We start from the raw sequence: 10205 nt of genomic DNA, 5'->3' as shown, positions 1-10205 counted from the left end.
GTCCGCTGAAATTCACCACAGACTCCAACAACAGTATGGGGAAGAGTGTCTCTCACAGACCCGTGTGTTTGAGTGGTGTAAGTGCTTCAGAGCGGGCAGAGAGCGCGTGGAGAATGAACCGCATGATCGTCGGCCGCGAACATTCGTCACCGAGCCAAACATTGATCGTGCAGACGCACTTATTCGTGAGAATAGGTGCATCACTACCAAGGAACTTGGAGCAATGTTGTCCATCAGTGTTGGTAGTGTAGAAGACATCGTGAAATACCACCTGCTCTATCGCAAGGTGAATGCCCATTGGGTACCACGCACTTTGACGGACGTGAACAAAATGGTGGGCATGCAAGCTGCCATTCTTCTCCTACAGCAGTTTGAAGACGAATGTGATTCATTTTTGAAGTCTATAGTGACCACCGATGAAACGTGGGTGCACTACTTCATTCCTGAGTCCCAGCAGTCATCACGTGAGTGGCGGCATACCAGTTCTCCCAAACTCAAGAGAGAGCAGAGGAGCCGTTCGGCAGGAAAAGTGATGGCAACGTTCTTCTGGGACTGGCAGGGGGTTATCCATGTAGACTTCCTGACAGATGCCAGAACAGTCAATGCAGCTTATTACTCAGATGTGAAGGAAAAGATCCGATCCAAGCGGAAGACAGGTGGAAAGCGGGTAGCCTTCCTTCAAGACAATGCATGCCCCCATACGGCCAAAACAACAATGGAAACCCTCCGGAAATTGAAATGGAACCTTCTGATACATCCGCCGTACAGTTCCGATTTGGCCCCAAGTGATTTCTACCTGCTCAGAGGGCTCAAATCACACTTGTAAGGCATGCGGTTTGTGGACAACGACGCCGTCATCCAGACTGTTCGGGAGTGGATACACCGCCAACCACAAGCCTTTTTTGAAAGGGCATCAGGATGCTTCCAGAACGTTAGAAAAGTTGAGTTGACTCCGAAATAGTATGTTCTAAGATCTATAATTTAATTAATTCTATTTTGAATAAGAAAGAATTGCCTGATCAGTGGAAGGAGTCTATTACTATACCAGTTCACAAAAAAAAGTGATAGAAATGACTGTAGTAATTATCCTGGGATATCACTGTTATCAACTTTATACAAATTTGTATCCAATATTCTTCTCTCAAGGTTAAATCCATATATAGACGAAATTATTGAGGACCATCAGTGTGGGTTTTGATGTAACAGATCAACTACTGATTAGATCTCTTGCATTTGTCAGATACTGGAGAAAAAATTGGGGTGCAGTGAGACAGTACATCATGTATTCATAGACTTCAAGAAAGCCTATGATTCAGTTAAGAGGGAAGTATTGTACACCATTCTGATAAAGTTTGGGGTACCCATGAAACTAGTTAGGCGATTAAAATATGTTTAAAAGAAACATACAGTAAAGTCCATATAGGTAAATATTTATTTGATAATTTTCGTATTCAAAATGGTCTAAAACAAAATGTTTCATCGCCATTTTTCTTTAGAACATGCAATTAAGAAGGTTCAGGAAAACCAGGTGGTACTGAAATTAAATGGGACATATCAGCTGTTTGTTTATGCCGATGATGTGAATCTACTGGGTGAAAATATACCATATATACCATAAAGAAAAACACACAAACTTTAATTGATGCTAGTAAGGAGGTTGGTCTAGAAGTAAACGCAGAGAAAACTACATAAACTTGTATGTTACTGTCTCATCACCAGAATGCAGGGCGAAATCATAAAGATAGCTAACAGATGTTATGAAAATGTGGCACGGTTCAGATGTTTGGGAACAAATCAATACCTGATTCAGGAGGAAATTAAGAGGAGATTGAATTCAGGTAATACTTGCTACCATCCAGTCTAGAACCTTTTGTCATCTCATCTGCTGTCTAAAAACATAAAAATTAGAATACACAAAAGTATAATTTTGCCTGTGGTTCTGTATAAGTGTGAAACTTTGTCTCTGACATTAAGGGAGAAACATAGACTGAGGGTGTTTGAGAACAGAGTGCTGAGAAAAATATTTGGACGAAAGAGAGATGAAGTGACAGGATGTTGGAGAAAACTGAATGATGAGTTTCATAACTTGTACGGTTCTCCAAGTATAATTAGAATGGCCAAGTCAAGGAGGATGAGATGGGCAGGGCATGTAGTATGTAATAACTTCAAGTTATCTCTCACAGATGGCCTTCTATATTAGTAGCTGTATACTTCACTTCTGCAGACTGTTGATGTAAGCACTTTGAGAATAGCTCTATTGAGGGGTCCAACAGAGTAAATTCTCTTTTTCTATGATCACTCTAAGATGGAAAGAGGACATAATTTTTTAAAGTGTGTCACACTTTTATCAAATACTTTAATCTTGGTTTCTTTAAAATGAGAGCTTTTATCGAATGAAATTTTTGGGGGGTGGGGGGAGGGGAGTTGTGGGTGTTCCTTAATTTTAGGGTCTGACCGTTTGCTACACTGGCAAATTTACCACAAAAGAAATCCATTGTTACAATTGCAGGCTACTGGATCCTTGCCAGCTCAATCCTGCCCATATCATAAAATTCCTCACAACTGCTTTAACATTACTGGTATCTTTCCTTCCATGCTTTGGCCTCCCATGTCTCTTCCCTCATTTGAAGAATGTCTTGTTTCTCATGTCATGATATGCGAGTTCTTCCTCCTACATAAATCTGAGCTCACCCTCCAAAGCCATCCTGACACATGCTTTTAACTTCTGTGATTAACACAGCATGTGTCTGGAAGGTAGTTGCAAAACTACCAGAGTTGTGTGAGAGAGAGAGAGAGAGAGATATGGTCATAAGTCCCACAGGAGCCAGAATCAAGAATGACTGTGCTGGCAAGGACCAGCAACAATTTCCTTCTACCAAACCAAACTCAGTCTGTAGAAAGCTGACTTTATTTGGAAGAAAGTTCAAATTACAAGACATACTAGAAAGAAACCTCATTAAAAAATATTTATTTACATTACAACAGTATAGCACAATCCCACAAACCCAAAATATATCTCCTATAATAGTATAATTCAATGAATAAAATATTAATGGAAATTAGTAGAATGCAGTATATATTCTAATGCACATTGCAGATTGAGTTTGTATCACTGCATCTGAAGTTACTGTTCCAGCTTGAACATTGCCTTTGCAATTCTCCCCTCTTTCAGGGCTTGGAGTGCTTCTTCATACTGGCTCAAAGAGTATGCCTTGATGCCGAGCTTCTCATAGTCCAAATACCTACACAAATTAGGCAACCAAATTACATGCCAGAACAATATGGACAAAAGTTCAGATTGGTCACCTAATTGTTCCTGGGGTATGTATTATTATAATTCAGTTAAGAATCAATCTGATTGCTAACAATGATCTGGATATACAAAGTAAATGTGTATTTTAGCTATGTATTCTATCCTGAATTACTGTGTGCTGGTCTCTTCTTGTAAACAGTATTCATAAAGTTTCCTTTGTTTTCCATTTTGCAGTACTATTTCCTGTTTCAACCCTCTTATAAAGAGCCCTTCATTCTTATGTGAAGGTAAAAGCTATCCCTGTGCTTACATAATTAAGCATAACACCATAATGATGTATGGGGAAATGGAGGTATAGCAACACCATTCTTAATCTTGGCACTAGGTGAAGGTGAGTGGTCACCTTCACTCCCTAGCAGCCTTACCCCATGGAAGAGCCCCAGTATCCATTGGATAGGAGGTTTGGTGGCTCCCAGATTAGATCTGGATGCTACAGAGTTGAGAAGAATCTCTTGCTCCTGCTGGGAATTGAACCCTGGCCATTCTGCTCATGCTACTTATTTTTATTTAATGATATTATGGCAAGTCACCTTTGTGGAATGCAGATGCTTGGACGTGTTAAATATGATTCAATCCATTCGACCAAACAAGACAGAGGTGACATTCCAAATACAATGTTTTCAAGTTCAGGTCACACAAAATATATTTCACCATTGCAGTCAGTGAGTAACTTGTACATAGTCACTGCCGTTTCTCTTTCCTCCTTAATTAACAAGTAGATCTGGCATGTGACTGCATTAGGCACATGCAGTGCAGTCACAAGCACATTGTTGATATATCAGAAAGATACATCTGGTAGGCATACATACAGCAAACATATTTCAGGCAATATAATGTGTAATTTTGGTGGCTTTATTATTGCCAAAAGATTGTTGTAACATGAAGAAACGATCACTGTCCTAACACACAGAATTTTAAACTCTGAGGTTTCCTTTTCCCCTTTGGACTTTAAAATACAAGTTCATATTGCCATATAAGATTTTACAACAAATTTGTAAGGCCCAAATTCTATGACAGAAATCATTTAACCTCTATTGCTCAGGAATAAGGGATTTTAAATCCCCCTGTTCTATGAGGCTATCAGCCATATTTTAACCCTGGGGCAATGGTATTAAGAAATGCAATGCTCAGCCAGCTTGACTGGTTATCTGCACCATTATTATAGTAAAATGAAGAGCCAATAGGAGTTAAACTATCTTTCTCAAAAATGAACCCCATCATCAACAGTGACATGTTTCTTTTCACTGAAATAACTAATGACGATCCATCTGGTAAGGTAATAGGTGAAAGTAATGAAATCGCTACAGGGATAGCTTTATCTTACCTTTTTATGGTCCTCTCCAACATTATCTCTTTCCACGTGATTTATTTTATGGGGAGTGCAGCAAGGAATTTCAGCAGCTGTGATCAGGGTTAGTGCACACACTCCAGCTGCAGTGGTACAAAATTTTGAAATGGGACTGCAGACTGTTGTGGATGCCAAAGGTGCACATATTAAAAATGTTTCCACTTTACTTTCACTACCCTGAGATCAGTATGCTAGCCACGTATTTTAACAAATCAGTACAATTAAACCTGGAGCATGTTTTTGGAAAGATCCTGTATACACACTATGATTTCATTATCAGCAGGGATCATGTATCAGATATGTGTAGACTGGGCACTTTGCCATTGGATTAAATATGTTTATAAGAATCATAACAATCTAGTGATGTTACAGGCACATGTGCTTGTTCCTCACCTGGAGCCCATAGCGTCAATCCAACCCAAAGCCTTGGGAAAGCTGAACGGGTTGACTTTCACAGCAACAATTTTCAGCTCGTTCTTGTACAGAAGGTAGGGGGACACACTGCAACAGAAAGCAAGAATTTTGATACATGGACTTGTTGCTGAGAGGCATGTAGAGCTGAGTCATGTGACAATAGCTCACTTCATTGTTGCTTTGGGAGATGAAACTCCAAAGATGCACAGTGTTCCACCCGGGTTGATGAGTGCCAGAGCCTCCTCCATGGCAGGGGCATAGCCACTACAATCAATTACCAGGTCCACGCCCCAGCTAGAATCCTTGGCTCGGCGAGTTTGAAGTTCCTCTGGAGTGATGATGTCAAATCCAGTTTCTGAAGCCATGCCAAGATTCTTTATTTAATGATTTGATATCAACTTACTGTGTTAGTAGATGAGAAAGAGCTGGTAGACAGCATAATGTGCGTGAAGACATATGGGGGAGTGGAGGTATAGCGCCAGCATTCTTGACATCAGCACTAGATGGAGGTGAGTGGTTAGCTTCACACTGTGTAGTCAGTTTCCTGGCCAAGATCCAATGTGGGAACCTCCCATATAGAAATCACAAGTATTGCCACTTTAGGAGCTTGTTTCATAGCAACTGTAAAATATAAAAAGGTAAAGTTGTTCCTATGCTTAACTAATTAAGTGCTACAGCATGAAGGCATATGGGGTAGTGGATGTTTAGATCCACGTTTTCTTGACCTCGGCTAGTTGGAGGTGAGTGGTCAGTTTCACACGCTGGCTGCTTTACCCCGGGAGAAAGAGCCCCCAGTACCCATTGGATAGGAGGCTGTGTGGGCCTGAGAGCCGGTCTGGATGACCTGGAGAAGAGAAAATTCTTGACCCTATTGGGACTGGAACTCCAACCCCTCAGTCTTCCAGCCCATAGCCAGTCGCTATACAAACTATGTTATCCCAGCTCCTGAAATGAATATATATAAGAAATGTCTGATGATTGTCTACACAAAATTAAATTATTATTTGTTCTGGTTTATTGAACAAGTAGTAAATCGTTGCATAGAAACAGTGTTTCTGTGTCACCCATTCCTCATCTCAAGCCTGAGCTGGAACACCGACTCCATAATGCATAGTAGCAAAAATAAAAGTAAAAAGATGGTCTTATTTCGCCTCACTACTGATCATAGGTAAATGCAAGACATGGTGAATTCACAATTAAGTATTGACATTGGCTTAAAAATTCTTACTTACTCTTTTGTTCTCTAAATACCTTGGTTTGTATTTACAGCAAGTATCACTTGCTCTCTATTACTTTCCTTTTGCCTATGTAACTTCACTTTTATCTCTGACAAATCATTCTCTACATCTTTCAGCCATACGAATCTCTGTCTTCTTACTTTTCGTCTGCCCCCATCTTATTTTAAAAAATAATTATTATCTACTCATGTTTGATTCGTTGTAATTGCAAGCCCCAACTACTCCAGTCTTCTCCTTTTAATATCTGCTACCAGATTAGGAGTTTCATATAATTCCCCCAATTTTCGGTTAATTTTGTGTCTTCAGAAATTCTGGTAACTGAACTTATTTGTTCTGAATTATATAATATAATAGTTCAGAAGGGAACTAATATTAAGACACAACATTATGTTGAATGTTAGAGTAGTTATTAATTGGAAAATAAATTCACAATAAGATGAACAAAACTCATCAGTAACTGCAAGACAAGTCCATTCCTAACAAAAGCCAGCCTTACCTCATTGCTGGAGATAAGAAATTGACTCAAAGTGCTAAGAATTTCATTTCAGAAGACCAGTATGTGAACCTACTACAATGGCACACCCATTACTAGGTTAGAACACTTCTATGTACTGTTTTGTTAAGAGAGATACTGGTCGCATTTACCATAAACTTGGCTACAAGATGTTACCACAGTTAGGGCTGTTAGACAACTGCATACCAACAGTAACTAATGGTAAAACCAGACTAGTTATTTCAGTTGGTATATAGTTACTATATTGTTAGCGATGGTACCATAATCTAATCAGATTGTTTGATTGTTACTATTGGCTGCTAAATACATGTGAACAGCCAGTTTGAGGCTCTGTTGTCATCATTATAGATGAATAATTAAAATTAGTCCAGAAGCCCAGTTACAACGCAATAGTAGCAGTGGCTACTGGCACCATCCAGTGTAGGTTCCTGAAGCATATGCAGGCAAATCTTTGAAATCTGTAACTGTTATAAAGGCTAAACTGGCACATATATTGAACATTTTGTTATCTCATTTCAGTTATAAACTGAAGCTTCTACTGCTTCCATCATCAGGTGAGAGTATGAAGTATACTCTCTTTGGTTGCTTGGACAAGGGATCTAATGGACCCAACACAGTAGATTCTATAATTTTACCTAAGGATAGAAGCAGAGCTATCTTCCGAAACATACCAGTTTAACTGTAGACAAGATAATAGACAATGTCCAACATGTATGTGTCAAATATTATGTTCCTGGACATTATACATTGCCCTGTTTTTTAAAACACAAGGTCCAGAGACAGGGACTAGCTCTATCAATTGGGCCTAACTGAGTAGGTTTTACCTGAAGACAGAGGCAGAATTCAGTCTCCAAAACGTTATGTTTTAAATAAAAACATGACAATGGATAATGTCCAGGAACACGATATTTTTATTAATGTACTATCATCACAAACTTTTAGATCTTATATATGTGTCAGCTTACTAATGTGCCTTAGCCACGAACAATTAAACTTATCTTATTATAAAGGTTTTTCTTTTATAGAGAAATGAGAATCAATAATGTGATGCTGCATGAATTGTTTTTGTGTGATCTTTGAAACTGTAGGATCATTGTTAAGCCGACACGTGAACTCTGTACGGGGAAATGGCACAGAGACATTCTTCTAGTAGTACAAATGATATCTACACTATTTTGTCTTTCAGAGCTCTAAAATGTACCACACCAATGCTTTCAATATTTCTTCAATTTTAATACAGAATACAGAAGATCCTGGTTGTGGTTGAGAAAATAACACATGATTAACATTTTTTATTTAAATATTTATTTATGGTTAATGGTTTAATCAGTACCTCAGACTTTATGGTGCTGAATCAATGCTTCAGATTATAGGAACTGAAAAAGACCACACTGTAATAGATGTAAACACTTTAGATATGTGGAGTAGTTTAGCAGTAGAACTAGTGACTTGTATCTGATGGTTAGTGGGTTTGAATCTTAGTTGAAACTGATAATCATAATTTACACTCTCATGGCATTTCCCTTAGTTATGCCAGTATTCTGCCTTGAAACAGGACATGAGTGATGTGTCTGTATTTACCATTCATGTCATAATCAAACTGGTGCTACAGACTGTGCAGATGACATAGTATCATTCAAAGCCTATATATCAAAATCACTGCCTTCTGGAGTGTGATATCATATAGCCTGGTAGTACATTATCAAGTTTTGGACAAACCTACTCTCTGAAGGTGGAGGCAGTAGAAACGTTGGTAACTTTAACACCAGAATACATGGCATTACATCCCAGTGATGTTCTTATCCACTGCTGTGCAAACCTCAAATAACTCTAACTACAACATAAATGTGAAACCATTTCCAGCACAGGTGATACAAACCTAACTTCTCAAGCAGATTTCTGCGTGCCTCTTGTGGCTCACTGACTGTCACCCTGCGATGACCCTGAAGGTGTAGAATACTGGCCCAGAGGTTGCCAATGATTCCTGCTCCAAGGATCAGGATCCTAGATCCTACAGCAATAGGAGTGATCCGGTCCCATCCGTGAGCAATACAGGACAGGGGTTCTGTGAGGCCAGCTGCACAACAGACCAGAAAATGATTAGTATTGGTCCTTTAGTGTATTCATTGCAGCACTGAAGGAGCTGAAAGGGAAATAGAGGTTTGGATTGTAATCTTCTGGGTTGTAACACCATGTAGTTTTGTATGCGGATGCTGTTGTTGTAGAAGAACATGCTGTCTCCATCTTCAGGGTCAAATTTAGCATGGTGAGGATGTGGTTAGGTTACATATGCAGGTTGCAAAGAAGGTGGTCAGCATTCTTATCGAGCTGCACAGGACTCTCCCTTCTCCTCCTGTGGATCTTAGTGATTATCTTCCTTGTAAATTGCTTGTATAACCTGACCATGTCCTTACTGTCCTGGATTCGACCCTAAAGATAGAAGCAACATGTTTTCCCGAAACACCGGTATCCACCTACAAAACTACACAATACCACAGCGATAAACCCATAAAATGAACAACTGCCACAGTGAAAATCTCAGAACTGAAGAAGTTGAGGTTGATGAAAATGTTTCATACTTTGGAAAAATGAGAATTATGGCTAATATTGTTGTTGGATAGTAGCATGAAAGGAATGGCTTGGGAGATGAAGACATAAATGGAAACATTATATCAAAATGGTTGGCATATCTACAGTACCTTGCTGAAGTGAGATGTTCTTGGGCAGTTTGTGCACCTGGTCAGCTGGTACCAAGCAGAATTCTGCCCAGCCTCCATCCTGGTATATCCCTGTGATCTTGTCAACACCACCATTACTGCAGTGGTGGTAATTACCACTGTGACATGCATCACATGTCAAGCACCCACTGCAATGGTAACATACATGCTTTATTTTGGATAACTTAATTGTTGTTAGGTAACGCTTGTGACCTCATGTCACTATATTCTTGTTTAATTCACTGCCATGCTTCTGAAATGGGATTTTACCCAGTGGACCAGCTGTTATTCAGGATAACTGCATTTTTAGCCTACCTGGTTGTCTTATGTGCCTGTGCCCCCCCATCCCAATTCCTGAAAGCTGGAATATAGTAGCCCTGTGTGTTTGCATGTGTATCCCCTTATAGTTGCTAGGCAGCAGCTCAGTAAACATGTTCCTGTGTCAACAAACACACACAATAATAGAGATACATGTTATTTTCTATATGGTCTATACCATATTGAAGGAAAGTACGAGTAGGTGATTAGTTCTTCTCAGAACTTCTTGTTATCTTACTACATTTAAAACATAAGTGGTTGAGAATGTGGAGAGTAATTGACAATTGGGGTACATTTTGACTCCCTTGAGCTCTGACAAGCTACACTTGGAGTCTTCCTATAT

At 39.4% G+C, this 10205-nt stretch overlaps 1 protein-coding gene across 5 annotated transcripts in view; it reads right to left on the bottom strand.

The window, feature by feature from the left end:
• Window positions 1-2953: 2953 nt before the first annotated feature.
• Window positions 2954-10205, bottom strand: part of LOC111868664 (D-altritol 5-dehydrogenase) — a 30888-nt gene continuing 23636 nt past the window's right edge. For 4 of the 5 annotated variants that reach the window (XM_023859538.2, XM_023859537.2, XM_023859536.2 and 1 more), the window contains 5 exons: window positions 9527-9693; window positions 8707-8904; window positions 5244-5430; window positions 5055-5162; window positions 2954-3242 (listed from right to left, as the gene is read on the bottom strand). In XM_023859538.2, the coding sequence (XP_023715306.1) occupies window positions 3125-3242; window positions 5055-5162; window positions 5244-5430; window positions 8707-8904; window positions 9527-9693 (778 nt within the window). In that variant the 3' untranslated portion in view covers window positions 2954-3124. The other variant, XM_033753131.1, reaches the window with a different exon arrangement.

Source organism: Cryptotermes secundus, unplaced genomic scaffold (assembly GCF_002891405.2).
Source record: "Cryptotermes secundus unplaced genomic scaffold, Csec_1.0 scaffold791, whole genome shotgun sequence".
Taxonomy (NCBI): Eukaryota; Metazoa; Arthropoda; class Insecta; order Blattodea; family Kalotermitidae; genus Cryptotermes; species Cryptotermes secundus.
The sequence above is the reverse complement of the archived record's forward strand: the minus strand, read 5'-3'. Positions and strand labels throughout refer to the sequence as shown.